The sequence below is a fragment of the Indicator indicator genome, chromosome 16 (genome assembly GCF_027791375.1).
Source record: "Indicator indicator isolate 239-I01 chromosome 16, UM_Iind_1.1, whole genome shotgun sequence".
Taxonomy (NCBI): Eukaryota; Metazoa; Chordata; class Aves; order Piciformes; family Indicatoridae; genus Indicator; species Indicator indicator.
Genome location: NC_072025.1, coordinates 22,999,700 through 23,019,920, shown reverse-complemented (window position 1 = coordinate 23,019,920; position 20,221 = coordinate 22,999,700). Strand labels below are relative to the sequence as shown.

Below are 20,221 nucleotides of genomic sequence, written 5' to 3'. Positions count from 1 at the left end.
CTCTCTGCAGCTCCTGTTAAAGTCAGCCCATTATACCCTGTTAGTGTCTGACTCGGCTCCCTTTGTCACTGTGTGTTTCATGGATGTGTAACAGAGCAGCCACTGCTTGTTTGAAAGCAGAGGGTGAAGGGACTGAGGGAAAAAATGGAATCCATCACAGAAATTATGAAAATGTCATGCAAGTAAGTGCATAACATTTAATTAATTGAATCTGGTGCTATAAACAGGCATCTGCCCTTGCGTGCAATACTTTCTTTGTTGTTAACCTAGTATACAAAGCTTTTTGGTACATGCTTTAATAATTTATTTGAAGTATAAGTTAGCTAAGCAGAATCTCCAGCCTTAAAGCCAGTGGGAGCTGGTTGAGGCTGGAGCAAAAAGCGAAACTATCCTATGCATAAACTGTGCATACCAGTGTCATTTATATAACCTGAGGCTAAAGCAGGTAAATGATGAATCCTGTTAAAGCCATTTCACTTCCTTGTGTGTGAGTTTGTCTCTAACTCATAGATGGTTTTTAACTTAGATTTGTCCCTAGTTGGGTGGCTTAGAAAACCAGTAGACTGTGCACTCTCATAGAATTAAGAGTCATGAATGTCTGCTGTTCTTTGCAGCACACTTCTCTTTTTGTCTAAAAATGGGGATACTAGCTGCCCTATTTGAAGATAGTAAAGTCACTGGTGTTCTTAGGCAATCCTGAAACTGTGGCCATGTACTTTAGGTGGATGTCACCACTGTACAGACAATAAAAGTTCTTTTTACTGGAATATTTTGCTATTTGATGCATTGGTGGTCATAAATGATCAAATTTCTGTGTTTATTCAAAAACATGATATAAGACCTTAAAATCTGTTCTATAGCCTTTGAAATTTCCCTTGTAAATCTAATGGCAAGCAATGAATTCTGTAGATGAACATGTAGGAGCAGGGCTTAAATACTTGTTTCTGCATACGTAAAAAAATCAGGAAGGATGGGAAGAAGTGGGGTGCAAGTTTTGCATAGCACCTACACAAGGACTTGACTTACGTGTAGGCTTATCAAACATTTTTGCTTCAGGGCAAAGTATATCTTACTTTTGTGGGTGTGTATCTGTCCTTTGTTGATAGAAACCTCTCTGTGTGCATTTGAACTTCTGTCAATATCTGTCCATGCAGAGATTTGTGAGTCTGTACTCTATAAAGGTACAGATATATAGAAATTCAATCACAAAGGCAGTTGAAAAGTGATTTCATAAAGCAGATAGGAAAACTTTTGTGTTTGATTTGCATGGGTGGAAATACAGGCATGTGTGCATGTGGACAAGGGAAAGCCTGTACCACTCTCTGTCCAGATGCCACTGAAACTTACTGTGCTACTGGACAGATGTTATGTAGGAAGTGCTTCATTCATATGACACCCAGGCTGTCACACCCAGGTTGTCACACCAATTGCGGAGCAAAATTACTTTCACTTGATGCCGCCTGTGGTACTGAAAATGAGGATCAAGGGACACAGAGGTGAAATGGTAATACAATTGTTGTTCTACTGTCTCACAGTAGAACAAACTGGAGTCAGATGGAGGCAGAAGTAGATCTGAGGCTGCTTGTAGAAAGGTTGGGAACCAAGTTTGTGTTTATTTGCAGGTAATGTGTTCCGCTGTCTTTTTGTAGTTTTGGCCGTTTATCTGAACCAGCGTTGGTGGCCTGTTGAAGATGTTGTAAAGACAGCTGATCTGTCTAGAGATGGGCTGGTTTCGGTAAGGATGCTATTTTAAACACTTACCTTAACCTGGAACTTCCCAGCTAGAACAATCATGTGTAATTGTCTCTGGTCTCTTATAGCTCGCGCTTTATAACCTGGGGGTTCTAGCCTATGTGGCTTGCCAAGTACTTCACATATCTCCCATTGCACAATGACATGCACATTAACCCTCTCTAAACAATTTTCTGTGTGCAATTTGATTCACCTGTGAAATTTATTTTGCTTTGTTTTTAGTTTCCCCTTACTGCCTACTAAAGGAATTACTGCGTTTGCATTAACTCCTCACATTAATGTTACTTAATTGTCTGATGGGAGGTGTTAGCACCCTTTGGAACAGTGTCTCATCTAACTAGATGTGATATTCTGTTTATTTCATGAAATTAATATAGAATCATAGAATCATAGAATCAAGAAGGCTGGAAGAGACCTCAAAGATCATCGAGTCCAACCTGTCACCCTAAACCTCATAACTATCTAAACCATGGCACCAAGTGCCACGTCCAGTCCCCTCTTGAACACCTCCAGGGATGGTGACTCCACCACCTCCCTGGGCAGCACATTCCAATGGCCAACCACTCTCTCTGTGAAGAACTTTCTCCTCACCTCCAGCCTAAACCTCCCCTGGTGCAGCTTGAGACTGTGTCCTCTTGTTCTGGTGCTGGTTGCCTGGGAGAAGAGACCAACCCCTTCCTGGCTACAACCTCCCTTCAGGTAGTTGTAGACAGCAATGAGGTCTCCCCTGAGCCTCCTCTTCTCCAGGCTAAACAGTCCCAGCTCCCTCAGCCTCTCCTCATAGGGCTTGTGCTCAAGGCCTCTCCCCAGCCTCGTTGCCCTTCTCTGGACATGCTCCAGCAATTCAACATCTTTCCTAAACTGAGGGGCCCAGAACTGGACACAGTACTCAAGGTGTGGCCTAACCAGTGCTGTGTACAGGGGTACAATGACCTCCCTGCTCCTGCTGGCCACACTATTCCTGATGCAGGCCAGGATGCCATTGGCTCTCTTGGCCACCTGGGCACACTGCTGGCTCATGTTCAGGTGGCTGTCAACCAGTACCCCCAGGTCCCTTTCTGCCTGGCTGCTCTCCAGCTACTCTGACCCCAGCCTGTAGCTCTGCATGGGATTCTTGTGGCCAAAATGGAGCACCCAGCACTTGGATTTGTTGAATGCTATAATCTGTCCAGCCCATCTGTCCAGCCTGTCAAGGTCCCTCTGCAGAGCCCTTCTACCTTCTAACAGATCAACACCTGCTCCCAGCTTGGTGTCATCTGCAAATTTACTGATGATGGACTCAATCCCCTCATCCAGATCATCAATAAAGATATTGAACAGGATGGGGCCCAGCACTGATCCCTGGGGGACAGCACTAGTGACAGGCTGCCAGCTGGATGTGGCACCATTCACCACCACTCTCTGGGCTCGGCCCTCCTGCCAGTTCCTAACCCAATGCAGAGTGCTGCTGTCCAAGCCACAGGCTGCCAGCTTGGCCAGGAGTTTGCTGTGGGGGACAGTGTCAAAGGCCTTGCTGAAGTCCAGGTAGACTACATCCACAGCCTTTCCCACGTCCACCAGGCTGTCACCTGATCATAGAAGGAGATCAGGTTGGTGAGGCAGGACCTGCCCTTCCTAAATCCATGTTGGCTGGGCCTGATTCCTTGGCCATCCTTCAGGTGTGCAGTGATTGCCCCCCAAGACAATCTGTTTATAAATCTGTAATTCTTTTCCCAGAAAAATTATTTTACTAGGATACAAGTACTTTTTCATAATCTGAGGGATCTAGGTAGCCTGTAATCTGTTTTCAACTAGGAAATCAGATGCCTACTGCATGTGAGCTTTCTGTTGCCATGAGGTCCTTAAGTCAGTTCTGTTTCCTACCCAACCCTCTGTTCTGTGTCCCCTTTGGTCCATAATTATTCAGTTCCTTTATTTTCCCTGAATATCTGCCATGCATAGAATTTAATTAGTCACTGAATTGACTAGACTTTTTGTGAATAATTGAACTGGAGGGATTTTGAGGTACAAATACAAGAATTTAGAGCAGAAACACAGGGTTTCAAGCATTTCCTGTGTCAACAGGGAATAAAAAAAGTATCTGAAAATACGAAACTTGCCCTTTCTAACTCATTGCTAGGTGGTAAGTTGTCATTGTGTGTGGAAACTCTCATTTTCTTTTTCAGCATTTGTATTATACCTTGTTGGTACCACTTTTCATCTTGATAACTAATATAGTCTTATTCCTTTATATTCCTCTATCATCCTGTCTTGTTGGTCCTCTAGTAAAGAAGCACAGCACAAAAATTAATTTGTTGTCTTACACCTAGGTTGTGAGGGGCTCGGGACAGGCTGTATTTATTCTTTGTTTTTATAGTGTCTTGGTGGGGTCTTGGCCCTGAAGAGAGAGGTAGCAGGGGAGAGATAACCAGCATAACATAGTGAATCGTCTCTTTATTTCACTTCTGGGTAGGATTAGATTGCCTTGATCCTGTTTGCAAACCTGTGACCAGTTGGTTGTGACTGCAATCAAGATAATTCCTGCTGCTTTAGAATTTCTGTGTGACAACAGGAGATATATCAAGCTTTATAAATTGTTTCTAAGTTATTCTATGCCTTCTGGTTACAGGGTGGAATACTGGGAAAACCTGGTTTCGTTACTATATTTGAACTAATTCATGAGGTGTTTTCCCCCAATTAAATGTACTTGTTTTCTGACCTCTTCCTTCCCAACCCTTTTTAATTTTGAAGCCTTTTATGAAACACAAAATACTGTTCTCTGCTTCATTTTTATTTGGTCTGTTTTTGTTTGTTCTCTAAGGTCCAGACATTTGAAGAAAGGGTTGTTCTCTTTGTCCTGAACTACATTATTTTTGGAATGCTGGAAGGGAGTTCAGCTAATGATGCGTTCTTTCTACCTCACTCTGCCACTGAGTGTGCCAAGATACTCTGGAGAAATGGCGAAGCTGTCGCCTTTTACTCGGTCAAGAGGAAAGGTAAGGTCATTTTAGAGATGCGTTTCCATTGGTTCCTAATAGCTAGAAATGTAATCCTTTTGTTTATCTTTCAGTATAAATAATTCTGTCTCTCATTTACATTTTTATATCAAGGCTGTCTCAGAATGAATCTGGGGAACAGACCTTCCCAGAATCTGGAAGTCATCCATATTATTTTCATTTAAACACGATGGCTCCAAACTCTATTCTTGGTTACACTGAGTGATCTGAGGTACTGGCTTGTTCCAATAAAGTATGTTTCAGTGCAGTCAAGGGGAAGGACATACATCTAGGAACAAAGAATGTGGGGCCTACCCACAGAATGGAAGGCTGCATCTCCTGAAAAAAGGAGAGCAGATCACAGTGAAAAAAACACTTTATCAGGAGAGGCTGGTGGTGAGAAGTGATGATATCCTTGAATGAGTGAAGAGCAGTGGCTGTGTTGTGTAGAGGAAGATGTATGAACTAGGTCAGTCCTGACGTGCTTTGTCCACTTGTGGCACTACTCGTTTAAAGGATGATAATTAATTGATTAACATAACATAGAGAAGAAACAAAATGTATTTGATTCTTTAGGAATATCTGCACTGGTACAAGTTTGTATTAGTGCAGGTACATTGCTATTAACCGGTCTAGAGGGGAAAAGGCTTCCTTAGAATACCTCCGGGGATGCAGTTGAGTACATAACCCATATAGCATCTGTGTTTAAGATTTGTGTATGTTTGGTTTCCTACACCCAATAGTGACTTATTTACAATCTTTCACTTTCTCTGCTTCAACATTGCAAAGAAAAATTAAAGAGACAGTTTCAAACCATCACACATCTTGATTCCAGCAACTTAAATGTAGAGAAGGTTGTATCTTTGGAGATAAATGCTTTGTTCAAGTCATCCATCAGCTGTCACTTGTCCAAAAAAGGTGGATGAAGGACAGATGAAGAAATATGTTGGGAACTGTACAGATACAGATTGCTTTGGATTCCAGGGAACAGTCTGATGATGCCTTCTCTGATAGGGTCTCAAAGACCAGTACCAATAATATTCTGCTCTTTTGCTGCCTTGGTATGTGCAAATCCTTTTTCATGCTGGGGTGTAGCTTGTACACCACTGTACTGGTACAGTGCTACTCAACTATTAAGTCTCCGCCTATGATAAAGGAATCTTGTATATGTCTATGCACGTGCTGGTGAACATGTGCTGTAACTGGCAAACACTTCAATTGCCATAGTACATTTTCCTTTAAGTCCATAAATATTTCTGAGCAAAGTTTTTGGAAAGAAACATTTACATGGGCTCTAATGATTCGTGCTTCAGTAAAATAAATTTGCACAGTAGTCTGTTATAGGTGGAGAATTAGCCAAGTTGAAACTGTTCCTGAGTAAGCTGAGAGTCAAATTTGGTTTAAACCAGGTCCACATAAAACAGAAATTCTTCAAGTCCAGCTCTGTCAGCATCTGTCTTTTCTTGCCAGTGGTTTTGTTTTCTGGGCATGGGTCACAAATAACTGCAGTCCTTTGCCAGAACCTTTTCGGGAAGCTTGAAACTGATGTTTTTGCCTCCTTTTGATATTTTCTGTATGTGTTTAGAAAATAATTCCTCTTTCTGAAGTTCTGTGATTTCCATTTCATATCAGTCGTGCTCTGGTTCTCTCTATGTTCTAGAAGAGCCATGGATTTATTAGACCTCAAACAGAATGAGATAAATCTCTTAGAAGTTGTATTTCACATGGTTGTTCTAGATATTTTTTAAAACTTATTTTTTATCATAATGTAAGTTTTTTTCCTCTTACTTTCCTGATCAGAATATTTAGTAGGGGCAGCTTTAAGTACAGGACTTTATATTGTGCTGTTACAGCTTCCGGTCCTAGGAAGAAATTCTTTTCCTCTGTGCCTACTATGGGATTCTGACTGTCTTTTTCCATGCTCTGCAATTACCTGGCCATTCTTTATAGATTTATTTTCACTAGGTAATTGAGACTCTCATCTGTGAATTTTCCATTATCTGCAGTATGACAATAAACGTGCTTCAGTGGAGCCAAATAATCCAGAACTGCTCTGTGGAGCGTGGCTATTTCAAACATAAGTCATCTGGGTGAATCATAGGGATGGTGACCAAGGCAGAGAGAGCCTGTTGTAGCTTTGCTACAGATTTAGCATGCTGTTACGCAAACTCGATTTTCAGTGGACTTCAGTGATTCCAATTAACTATCTTGGCAATATTGTAAAGTCATTTCCATTTGCCAGTTCCTAGGTGGCCTGTACAAAGTAAAGTTTGTAATTCTGGTCCAGTTCCACACATCTATCTTGTGAACATTCTGAACTGGATCTCTTCTGATTTTTTAGTTAAAGGACAGATAGGCTTGTGCTCCTGCTTTGCTTGAAGATGCAGTAACTGCAAGTCAAGCTGTCAAGACAATTTGGCAGCTAGTGACACTGGCCATCCTGCACCTGTTGTGTAGATAAACAGAAGACTCTTCTTCAAGGCTATCACTTTTCATGAGCATTAGACACCTTTATTAAACCAAAAATTTATTCATGACTACACAGATCACCAACCTAGCCTCTCTGGTATGTGCCTGTTCCTGTCCAATGATAGGCATGCAGCATTTACCACTGGGTATAATAAAGATTGATGAGATGTACTAAGGCACTAATGAGGCTGATGAGACACTTTGTCACATGCCAAGATAAATGTCTCCAATTTTATCTATGTCAGCAGCTTTCATATTAGATAGCTGAGGAGTTAGACCTCACTGAATGTAGCTACTTGAAGGTACCACAGGAAGTGACCTTCCCTGTGCCTTTCTTTGCAGACAGCAACCTGAAAATGAAATATTTTGCAGAAACCAGTCGTATAGATACTTCAGGTTTGATATATAGTTTATATTCTTTTAAGAGTTTCTTTCAGATTTTTTTTTCTTGGTGTGCTCTAAATCTATGTGAAAACCTCAAAAGAAGGTCTTTCGTGTTGTGATGTAGGATTGATGACCACAGTTACTGACACTGTTTTTAATACAATGAGACCATGTAATTTCCTGAAAGTTTTTCTTTTTTTATTTACTGAGGACTAGTAATTACTGGAAGTGGACTTGTAGCACCTGCACATAAATGTCAGGAGAATGCAAAAGATTCAAAATGCAAATAAATCAGTAAAGAAGTTGGAGGGTGCTATGAGCCAAGAGTGTCTTAATTCCTTCAAGAATAAAACAAATCAAGCCCCCTCTTTTATATACAGCTTCATAACATTTACTATCCTACGGTTTGTGTTCTGTTACAATTTCTAGAACAGAGGAGCTGCCCACTTGCTGTACAAAAAGCAAGAGTCAGATTGGCAAGGCTTGTCCGTTCCCAAGCTTGTTGTGCCCTTTTTGTCAATCTGTAGTAGTGAAAACTTGGACAGAAGTGGTGGTCTTTGTGCTGTGCGTCAAACCAGCCTTAACAAAATTGTAGGCTGTAAAACATGCAGTTGAACCAGGAGTAAATGCATTGTTGGCTTCTCATTTACTCTTCAGAGGTGCTCCACAACATGATTTGACTGCAAACCTTCAATGCTGATACAAAGTAGGCAGCAAAGCAACCCTGGCCCAGTCTCTGCTTTCTGCTGCCCCAAAGCCTTAGAGGTGGTGTTTGGAAGTGGCTGTCCAAGCTGTAATTCATTTCACGCCTTTCTTAATACCAGCCTTTGCAAATTGCTTTTAATACCTTAGTAGGCCTGGTGGTATTCTCTGCAAATAATCACTAAAATGTAATAGGATTTTATTTTTCACCGATTACGTACATTTATTTGAGAAAAAAAAATTAAATCCAAATTGAAGCTAACCTGAAAGAAAATTAGCTGAAATCTTGTTGGGTAATTGCTTTTGTCTCTGTTTTCTAGCAATAATGTTTTTAATGTGCATTTCTGAGGCAGACTGAAGGTTCTGGCTATAATAAAAATTAAATGACTACATACCAGTCGAGACATGAATTCATTACATTTTATTGAAGCCAGAACCTTTGTTCCCCTTCTCACATACAAACTCACACAATGGGTTGACCTTGGGATCTATTCAGCAGAAATATTCCCCACCCTTTACATAAGCACTCAGCCTGCTTAAGGCCTGTCCAAACATGTGTGTGCCAAGCCACCTTGTTCAGCAGGGAAATAGTCAGTATGCACAACCTTGTTTTGTTTGGGTGTGTTGGATGTGGGGACTGGATTGTTGTTTTTTAATGGTTTGTGGCTCTTTGGGAATGCTAATGACTGTCTGCTTTCCTGCCCTTGTAATATCTGTTTACCATTTTGCTGGCTCATAAGTTGGTCATTTGGCACTCATGACCTAACCAAACAGATCAAAGGCTTTCAAAGGGCAGACTGTATGAGTACTTCCATCTCCATTGCCAATGCCCTTATTTCCCCTGTCTCCTCCCTCACCTCAAACTCATCTGTTTGTGGGTTTCAACAATGAACCAAACCTCTGAACCAAATGTGTGAGAGACGAGTGGTCAGTTCTGGGCCACCATTAGCTTATGGTAACTTCTTTGCTATTGGATGGGAACCAGAGGCAAAATGGCCTTTGTTTCAAAGGTTTGTTTGTTTATTTTATTTATTTCAAATGGCCATAGGCTATGACTCCTCTAATATGTTTCCCAGGGATAAGGTGAAGAATGGTTTCATGCTTTTTTTTATTTACAGTGCCTTTAGACATTACAAGCTTTTGTTGTCTTCTCAACGCAAAATTAGGAGTGCAAACATAAATCACTCAGCTCCTGGGATTGCTGCGCAGCAGTCTCATCAGGATTTATAGGTGACAGACTATATGAGGTAATAATAAACTTACAAGGACACTTGCAGCATGCAGAAATCCTTAAAGCTTTGTCCCTTTCTTAAAGTGTATGGCGCAACACTGCTGGAATCCAACATCTCTTTTGGGCTGGCAGCCTACACTGGGACTGGGGATATACTCATTTTTTTGGCTCCTTAAAAGAAAGTAACTACATATCATGTGTTACAAATATCAAAAGGTTATAAACACCACCACAAACCTATCCTGTTCTAACAACGTGCTTGAACATGTGTTTGAAGTTAAGCATGTGCTCTGATTAAGCAGGAGCAGACCGAGCCTGGATCTGAATGGATTGGTTACATAGCTACATACTCTTGTTGTATGGCTGAGTATGTGTGATATGGATTTTTGCTAAATGTAGAGCTCCAGCGTTGACAAATAAGGGTCTAGTCATGTACACTTTGCTGAATTGGCATCCTAGAAAAAAGAGTAATTAAAGTCAGGCCTGGCAACTATCCACAGAATGTACTGGACACTAACTCAAGGAACAGAAGTAGCCCTCAGTTTAGGATAGTGGCAAGGATGTGATAAAGAAAAAATTAACCTATTAAGTAAAAGTCTTACACTGAAATTGAGGAAGAGCCATTTAGTGGGAGATCTGTGAAACTCGGAAATAGGTCTAAGTGAAGTGATGGAAGTTTCATGTCTCAAGACACTGAAAACTGGACTGAATAGTAAGTGGTAAGGCGGAAAAGTGAGAAGGTCTCGATGGGATTTAAGCAACAAAGTAAGAAAATGTAATCTTTTTCTTTTATAAAGGCCTGCATATCCATTTCTGTTTAAACATTCATATACCTAGACAGAAACAGCATATGCTGCTAAAATAATTATTTTCTAGAAATGAAAATATATCAGTAAGATGTTTCCGTGGTGACCTTCTCCTATATGTAGGAAGTTGGTGAACTGATGTTGGTCATTCATTTCAGGGCTGAATGCTTGTACTGTCAAATAGTCTGAGGTTCTGTTTTCAAGGTATTCTGCACTGAATGGAAGTTGTACAGTGAATTGCTAACGTACCTTCTGCCACAGGACCCTAAGTTGTTTAGGACATCTTTGGACCCCAAGTATCTGTTCTTAATCAACTTTTCCTTAATTCCAGTTTAAGTTTACCATACCCGATTGCAAAATTAATCCATTGGTTCTAATTTTGTTTTGACAGTTCTCACTGAGAACTGAGGTTTAATAGTTTGGAGGTTTATACTTGAGTCTGTATTTTGTCCACATGTTGAGCATTATGTCATGTCCCCGTAATTTCAAGTGACTGAATGTGTTTACTAGCAAAGACCATCCTTGAGTGAAAACCTGAGTTTAACATTGACAGTAGTAGTTCAAGCAATGGATTAGAGTCACGTTACCAATGTGATAAATTACCACTCGGGAGAAACTGAGCCACTTACAAAGGAGCTCTTACAGTACTTCCTTAAAATGCACCACTCAGTAGTTTATGGCTTTATACCAAAATGCCTTAATTAACGTCTATGCTCATCTTCCTGCAGAGGTGTGACTTTTGTGTGCTGCAGTGTAAGGTTGAACCTAAGCTGCTGCCATGAGTTTAGCTGTCACTTGGATTCTACTTGGTGCTTTCTCAGATACAGTTTTTCCTCTTTCGGTGGTCATTTGCTTTCCTGTTATGTGCTGAGTTGCTGGGGCTGCCCAGCTTCTGCTCTGATTTCTGAAGGAGGCAAGTGCTGGACTTCCTTTCTTCTGTTCTAGAGCACTGTGAGCATGAGCAGTTAAGGATCTGTTTTCAGTTTCAGGTGCAGCAACCCAAACACTTTCTATAATTCTTTTACCAATAAAGGTTTGAAGATCACTCCTGGATATGTGTTGGCAGATAACTGAAAGAGAAATATTAATTTATACAATTCTCTACAGAATTTACTGAACTAGGAGATCAAAGACTGAATACGCAAGTACAAGGGTTGTATAACTTTCTAAACAGTAGAAGTCAAAAGGAGGTATAAATGATGGGGCCAGTCAAGTCTTACTTAAGACTATTATCATACCATTTGAAAAGGCATAACAGCAAGGTATGCAGAGGCCAAGAAAGCTTCTCTTCTCTCCCTGTGGTCATTAAATTGCTAGCCTGAATGTTATTGGAAAGCCTTCCCCACCATCTGGCTACATCTGACAGTTTGGATCTTCTGAGCTTTTAGGTCATACTACATTGTATAGTTCAGTGGATTTCATAAAAGGAGTTTGTGGGATGATTTACCAGAATAGCCAAAAGCTAAAGGAATATACTGAGATTAAATTCAGAATATTTATGCCTCGTTGGCTGTAGCCCAGTTACATCTTCTAGTGAACTTGTCTGTGTAGGTTGCCTGTGTACCTGGGTGGCCTGTTTATGAAGAGTTGGAGTCTGGACAATACCATGATGAGTCCTGGAAGTGACATTATGGATATCTTCTCAGTTTAATTGCACAAATCATCCTCCTGCAAGGTGTTTTACTGTCTCAGTTGAGGTCATCCTCATAGTCTGGGGAAAGATATCAGGACAGTATTTGTGGCTAGAATCACACAGCAGTTAGTGCAACAGTACCAATTGTGTTTTCAAATTCATCTGTTTTTCACTTGTCTGCTTTCAGGGAGCCTTTGTGATGGCACAACCAGTCAGTGTTACTTGCTGCCAGTTTTGGATACTATATTTGTCCGGAAAAAGTACAGAAGAGGTGGCCTAGGGATGAAAATGCTGCATGATTTCTGCCAATCTTTCATGGCTGAGGATGCCTTGGGGATCAGCTGCCCTATTTCTGCTGCCATGTATCAAGGTAAATCATTTGATGTGGAAATGTTAGGTAAGGGTCATGCATAATGTATGAATTTCAATATGGTCTTGGTAGAATTTTCTTAACTGTGTAAGAGTTCAGTGCACTCATCTGGACTGGACCATTGTTAGCATGCAAGCAGTTACTTTTCTTGCAATATCCTATGGAAAGGTAGGCCAATATTTATGTAATACAATGAGAAGCATAAACCTCATACTGCCTGACACTTTGCATTCTTGTCTTGCTCTCTCTTAAAAATAGAACTATGTCATTGCCCTAGACAGTGCCTTACCATTTTATGACAGAGAGGAAAAAGACTCAAAAGATGTTGTCAAACCTACACCATGCACACAATGCTCTTGTAGATACTGCATTTGTAAGAAATTATATTTGATAAGGCAAATACCTAGGCTCTGCTCAGTCGTCCAGGCACTTGTTTTTTATTTACTGTCGGAGCATCTGGCACTTCTAAAAGATCACTAAGTAGTTATCTGTCTTCTCTGTATTCAGGCTGAATTTCTGGTTTTGCTAGTAAAATTTACAGAAAATATCTGTGCTCATATTATTTATAAAACTGTTCTCTTTATAAAAGCATTTTTACCTAAAGTTATTCTCTGCATGACAATATTTACTATCATTTCTTGGGAGATGTTTCTATTGATTTTTGGCTTCACAGACTTTTTCCTACAGGTGTCAGCAGAATTGGATTGTTTTCTGTTTTTTCTCTTGTTCAGTGTGTGCCATTGAATGTATACAGATGTACCCCAATACATACAAATGTACTCTTGGAGTTTCTAAGGTACTGCTGTTTCTAAATTCTGGAAGGAATAGTATTGGCGACAATCTTTCTCTTCTCTTGATAATTTCCATTTTCCCTATGGCAGGCATCAATGGTTTAGATACTCTGGATCAGAAAGCTGCATTGTTTATCTGTTAACACTAGGAGTACATTGCAAGACTGTGCTGTCATCTCAGTTGAGTTTAGAGTGAATAAATTTGACTTGTAACATGTTCCAATTAGGATTTCAGGGTCCTACTTTTATAAAATGCTAATACTGCAAGTTAAGTTTTGAGTATTGTGAAGTCACTGCCTATTTTTAATTTCATTACAACCACCATCGCATACTTTGACAAAAGGAAGCAAACTTTTCCTCTAAATCTGTGTACTAAATGTGCGGTTTTCGTTAGTATGTGCTATAGGGGCTTAAAAGGAAGCAAACCCACATTTGTCAGATATTTCTCATTTGGTATGTTTGTTACTTTAAGTAGCTTTTCTTGAAATAATTGATTTTGGATTTCCTTGGATGAAATGAATGACAGTGATCTGCTCATTACTGTAAGGCAACTGTTTACATACCAAAATTAGGGGTTTTGTTTTGACATCCCACTGCTAAACTCACCTGAATGTTGAAGATAAATTGCCCATTCCATTCAATACTATGATGAGCTACAACAGACAGAGGAAGCATGGAAATAACTTTTTTGTGTACATATCAGTGTCTTAGTATAGCTGATGGAACTGATAGAATGATGATTAAGGAAAATACAAGAATGCTCCTTCAATTTTTTGAACTGTTAATTATAAATATATGCCTCCTCTTGGCTCTGGAGACATCCTAAGGAAACCTTTAAATAAGACAGATTTCAGTTTGAGAATGTAAGCAAGGCTGAATTTGATCATTTATCCAAATGATCAGCCTGTACTGACAGTGATAATCTGTGGGAATATGTTTTCTGTAGGTAATCATACGTCTGACCTAGGTACTCCTGTTACTTCTCTTAGTTCTTCCTATTTCCGGTTTTGCACACTGAAAGAGGGAAAGAAACTCCAGCAATGGGGTATAGGGTAGAGGTGGTAAAATGGAGGGAAGTATTTGCCCAAGAACTAACTGATACAAAGGTTTTTTTTGTAACTAGAAATTAGAGTAGCATTCTTAATGGTTAAAGCTGGAAAATACTGAAAGAGCTTTCATTTCAGGGTAGGAGGGTGAAAAAACCTGCACTGCTGTTAGTCTAAAACCTGCTTAGTGTCTGGAGATAGTTCTGTAATGCAGTGTCAGAAGATGAGGGCTAAGTAATTTCAAGTCCTGTATATTTGTGCCCACAAGGAAGTAATATAGACTGAAAGAGATGGACAGGATCCACTTGTTCCTGTTTAGGTCATTTCACACAGACTTTTCCTAAAAGCCCCAGCTAAAAGAAAAGAAAAAAGAAAAAGAATTAAAAAAGGAGGGGGGGCAAAATGGGAAAAGAGATAAAAAGACTTCCAAGGGAACTAATGAAAGTATGTCTGAGAGAACTTCCAGGCTAGAATACACTCCTCCTTCCACTGTGTTTTGCGTTCATTCATGCCTTGGTTTCTCCTGTTCAGTTTTTCAGAAATTCTTGCAGACTTATCCTGAGGAGCAGAAGCGACTGTGGGAGGTGGAAGCACCAGGAGACTGGAGCCAGCGAATGAATATCTGGTTAAAAATTCAGATGGAGTCATCCCCTTTGGGAAGTGAGTTAAAATAAACAGTGTGAACTTGGCCATGTTAGTTATATAAAGATAAGGGATAAACCCAAGGGTGATAGTAGATAGGTGGTTTATTTGCACATGGAGAAACTACTGAGTCTGCAGTCCAGTTCATGGCTTTCTTCCCAGTAAACAGGACACTGCTTAGAAATTATGAGGTAATGAAATTGAACTAGAGAACATCTGAGAGATACTGAACAAAGAGTCTTGGCTTAAAATGGCCCTAACTCGCATTACAGTGCACTTTCAGCAGGGCAGAAGTTAGCCCCAGAAGTTCCTGTTGCACAACAGTGTTTGGGTTATAGAGGGAGGTTTATTTCTCTGAAATTGTTACAAAGAAGAAATTTGTATGGCAAATCGGCAATGTGTTTAATTGCCTTCAATTTTGCTACCAATGCTTAAATGAAAACACAAACATTTTCATTACGGTTTTTGGAAGATTTAAAGTACTCTCCTATGGGGTAAATCCTTCTTGCTGGGAATGTACTCATGAAAGGTAGTGACAGAGTAGGAAAACCTTTTGGCAGTTCACGTGGGGGTCTTACTGATGTAATCTAGCCTGGAGATGCAGACAGGCCCCTCTGCTGCGTGGACACAAGCTGTGATAAGCACTGGGTTCCTAAAGAAGGGGACACATTTTCTCTTACTGGGAGAGCAGCAAGGAGTGCTGCAGAGCAAATTGCTCACATGCCTTCCCACATCTGTCCTGCTTTGTATTGGCTTGGGGACCTTCAGTTGAGACACTGTGTTTCATCTTGTCTGCAGCACCCCGCAGGAGACTTGAGTCAGAATTTAGCCCTAGGCTGGGTGCCTCTGATGCCATTATATTTATCTTCCCCGTGCTTTAAACCAACAGAAACTGGTGTGTTGCTCTTTCCTTTAATCTGTCTTGCTAAATTCAGCTTATTAACGGCAATTGAAGAAAACTATAAGCAGATCAGCAAACAGAATGTGGATTCTGGAGGGGAGGAGCCTTCATTTTTTTCTTTCTTCTTTTTGCCATCTTCTACAAAAATAACCAAGACAACCCAAATTGTGGGTAAATATAATTTCACCAGAGTGGCTGTCACTAAAAACTATATGTAAGGCCTGGGAACTGCTTTGACCAGTTCTTTTTCATGTAAATGAGGTATCTGATACCTACTAAAAGAGGAAGGAAGGAAAGTATCAGCCAGAAATGGGTATGTGTGTTTTTTCAATTTATATGAATTGTGAATTGCAGTGGAAGGGAGCAGAATCAAGTTTGTCGGGCACTGAAATATATAATAAACCCCAGCTTTTTAACTTACCTTCTCCACTTTGGTGTGCAATACACTGGGCATCACTTTCATTTACACTGAGTGTACTGAACAGGCTTTTTTCCACCCATCTTCACTGGAAAGTAAATCCACTATAAATTCAGTATTTAAAACAGTTTGTAATACCTTTAGTATATCTGTTTTACAAATGATATCTACTCGTGTGCTTCTTGTGCTTGTGTTATCCCAGTGCTGTGCGTATCATGTACCCAGGGAAATACCAAGGGAGAGCACAGGACAGATAGTGCCTGCTAAAATTAGGGTTTTTTTCCTGGTTTTGCTTTGAGCTAAAGGCAGCATCACTCCTGCATAGCTCTGTCTGATAGCTGATGAGGAAATAAGAGAATTTTCCAGGGTTTCTTGATATTTCTTAATAGTTCATAAAGCAGAATCATTTTCTGAGTGAAGGAATCCACTATTGTCTGATGTAGCATGCTGCTTACTGTATGTGTAAAGAGAAACTCGTGTTCCAGAGCTGTGGTGTGGGGACACAGAGAGGAAGAGGATGTGGCACAGAATGGAAACCACTGGAGCTGTACACTTACATGTTCCAACACACATGGTCATTTAGGTCTTCTGCAAGTTTGCAGATGACACCAGGCCGTGCCTGAGGAATGAGATGGCTGTCCGGAGGGACCTGGGCAAACTAGAGAGAAATGGACCCATGTGAACCTCATGAGGGTCAATCACAGGTATCAATGCAGGCTGAGGGGTGAAAGCATTGTGAGTAGCTCTACTATGAAGGACCTAGGGATATTGGTGTATGAAAAATTGGACATGAGCTGCAGTATGTGTTTGAAGCCCAGAAGGCCAACTGTATCCTGGGCTGTATCAAAAGCAGCATGACCAGCAGGTTGAGGAAAGTGATTCTGCCCCTCTGCTCTGGTGACACCTCACCTAGAGTGCTGTGTCCAGCTCTGGGGTCCTCAGCACAGGAATGTCATAGATGTGTTGGAGTGGGCCCAGAAAATGCCACAAAAAAGATCAGAGGGCTGGAACAACTCGCCTGTGAGGGCAGGCTGACAGAGTTGTGATTCTTCATCCTGGAGAAGAGAAGGCTCCAGGAGACCTTATTGCAGCCTTTCAGTACTTAAAGGGGGCCTGTGAGAGAGATGGAGACAGGTTTTAGCAGGGCCTGTTGCAATAAAACAAGAAGCAATGGTCTTAGACTAAAAGAGGAGAGATTTAGACTAGATAAAAGGAGAAATGTTTTACCCTGAGGGCAGTAAAACACAGCCACAGGTTACCTAGAGAGGTGGTAGGGTTCCCTGGAAGCGTTCAAGGTCAGGTCAGATGGGGGTCTGAACAGCCTGTTGTATTTGAAGATGCCCCTGCTCACTGCAGGGGGTTGGACTAGACAGCCTTTTAAAGGTCCCTTCCAACTCAAACCAGTCTACGATTCTATCTTTAGGGTGTCACTTGGAAACATAGTGCTTCATTCCTGCTTACTCTGTTATGTAGAAAGCAAAACACAATGTAATTCAATATTGTCAGCCCCAGTCTGATCTATGGCAACCACCATGAAAACAGACAAGTCTTACTCTGCTCTGATTTCTTAGATCCCTGTTGACATTTGCAATGCTATATTTTGGAGCAAAATAATTGAGAAGAAAAATTGAAAATTCTGCTTATACTTATTTTTTTCAGGAGGCCAGTATTCAGGATTTAATCCTATTAATGTTTAAGATTTCTGCAATCATGAATATTCCAGAAAAGGTGTCTGTAATCCTGAGGTCAGAATTTTAAATTTTGCAAGGTTATGTGGCTGCATCTAGTGGCCGTACAGCTAAACTGCAGTGCTGCTTGCTGCAGCTGATGTTCATATATAGACATAGAGATGCACACACACTTCTCCTGCATGTATACTTAGGGCTATAAAGATCAGGCTCTTTGGATGTTGCACACACGTTTCTGCCTGCATGCATTCACAGGGTTATAAAAATCAAGCTCTCTAGCATGTTGTCACACATTGCTGCCATCATTATTTCTGAATTAATTCTCATTGTTTGCAAAATGGAGACATTTATTTACAGCAAATAATCTTAGTCACTTGAGCACAGTAACATTTCTCTTCTGGGAACAGAAATAACTTAACTGATTTGGTCCTAGGTGCTAAATCGACCAAACAGTAAATGGAGCTGTTTTGAAGTAGTTTAGTCATAATCATGAAGCATGGAAATATGAACTAATGAAAAAAAAAAAGAAAAAGTGGACTGACCAAGAATTAGAATCAATTTCAAATGATTGCTCCTAATCCTCTACCTGAATTCATCAGAGTATCTGTGTTTCTGAAAGGCAGGAAGCAGTATAGGTTTTCTGGCTGTAAGAGATGAATAGATGATCGATTTATCACAACACTCAGGCTAATAACAACCCAGAGGCATTTTAGTTGTTCATATTAGTCTTTTGTGGTAGTGTCATTGGCCACCCTGGTTTGGTTAATTGACAAAAGTGAGGCAAGAGCTTTTTTCTGCTGTGTTTCCTAAAATTGCCATGGAAGTCTGCTAACATTTTTTACCATTTAATCTCTTCTGGGACAAAATTATTCACCCCATTTCTCCAGAGGCTGAAGAGGGCTCTCAGATGGAGAATGCTCAAAGCAGTAAGCCCAGAGAACCATCTGTGGACCAGGTGAATAAGGTAAAGTGATTAATTTGTTATTTTGTCACTTTAATTAGTGGCCTTTTCCCTTTTTAGTCATCGTGAGGTTTAAATATGAGACCATCAAAGACAGCTATAGGTGATTTTATTTTACTACTCACAGGTTTATGAAGGTAATATTTATACACACACATGTAATTGGTTTGTGTAGCTAATTTATACAACTATAGTTGTTTGAGAGGGTAAAGACTACAGGATTGTTTTTGCTAAATGTTTTACTTTGATCCTTACTGAGATGAAGGAACTGTAACCAAGCTGGCATACAATGAATTCCAAGGTTTACCAATGCAGTGGCTTTCTGAACTGAACTGTGGCTTTTCCTGTGCCTGCACAGGGGCTTGAGTGTGACACCTTTAGAATGGTTAAGCCAAGATCTCTATGGTTCTAATTATTCCATCCCACTACTGAGCTGCAGATCTGACTGCACTTAGCTTTTTGCAGGCCAAGATGTTTGAATGAAGCCTAAATCTAGTTAGGGGATACATGTATCTGAGAAAACAAATCACAGTAATGAAGATTTTTCAAGTAACAAAGAAAGAGGAGAGAGGAGTGGAAGCAAAACAAAGAGCTGTAGGGGTTGTTTCCCTGGCACATTTGGGTTGCCACACAATTAAATCAGTTTGTTTTCTTCAGACATAGGTCTCCTGGGGAAGCTGTGACAGCACTGGCCCCTGTGGTGCACACTCTTGCGTTATGTGCTGTGGTCATGGCTGCAGAGCCCACCCAGCCAGATCAAGGCTCCATGTACTCCCGGTTTTCTTTGTGCTGACACTTCTGGGAACTCAGAAGGGGCAGCGGGAATGAAGCTGTTCTATACAAACAATGCAGCTCAGTTTCTTGCCTTGCATGGTTATGGTGGCCTTGGTTGACAGAGGCATTTTCTGTTGGGATCGAGTCACTGTTTATGTTGGTTGTGTATAATTTGGTGTTCCCTCTGTCTTGCTTCTTATTTCAGGATGTTGAATGCATTCATGGTGTTGAGAAAGTGGCAGGAGATGCTACAGAAAAAAAAGACAACACAGCAGCAGCACAGACTCTAAACTCACCATGTCCTGATCAAGAGGACTTAGAACATGGTGCAGGCAATACTCAGCGATTCAGAAAAGGATTCAGAAAAAGAGCAGGCCCTGGGGGCTTAGTGGGAGACAAGGCTGCCAAACAAGTTAAAATGATACCATAACTGTACTTATAAAAATCGGCAAAATCTCAGTGTGTTCTCAAAAATTGTGACTGTTCATAATTTGTAATACTGGAGGCATTTCTTCAGGTAAGATATAATATTTTTGCAAGACTCATGTTCTCCATTTTGTGTTTTGTTTTAAATAAAGTTTTTGTTTCCTAATTGGCCTTTTCTTTTTCTTCTCAGCAAGTAATTAAGTTGTAGTTGAGCCTAGTTATTTCCCTGCTCTGAAAAGATTTTATTGGATT

General features: G+C 40.5%; 1 protein-coding gene across 1 annotated transcript in view; it reads left to right on the top strand.

Moving 5' to 3' along the window:
* The window catches only part of LOC128971993 (protein FAM169B-like), a 42,038-nt gene extending 22,065 nt beyond the window's left edge, over positions 1–19,973 (top strand). The window contains exons 4-9 of the mRNA XM_054387753.1: positions 1,650–1,735; positions 4,553–4,727; positions 12,140–12,322; positions 14,691–14,819; positions 18,696–18,772; positions 19,749–19,973. Coding sequence (XP_054243728.1) covers positions 1,650–1,735; positions 4,553–4,727; positions 12,140–12,322; positions 14,691–14,819; positions 18,696–18,772; positions 19,749–19,973 — 875 coding nt within the window. The remainder of the gene's footprint in view (positions 1–1,649; positions 1,736–4,552; positions 4,728–12,139; positions 12,323–14,690; positions 14,820–18,695; positions 18,773–19,748) is intronic.
* Positions 19,974–20,221: the final 248 nt, after the last annotated feature.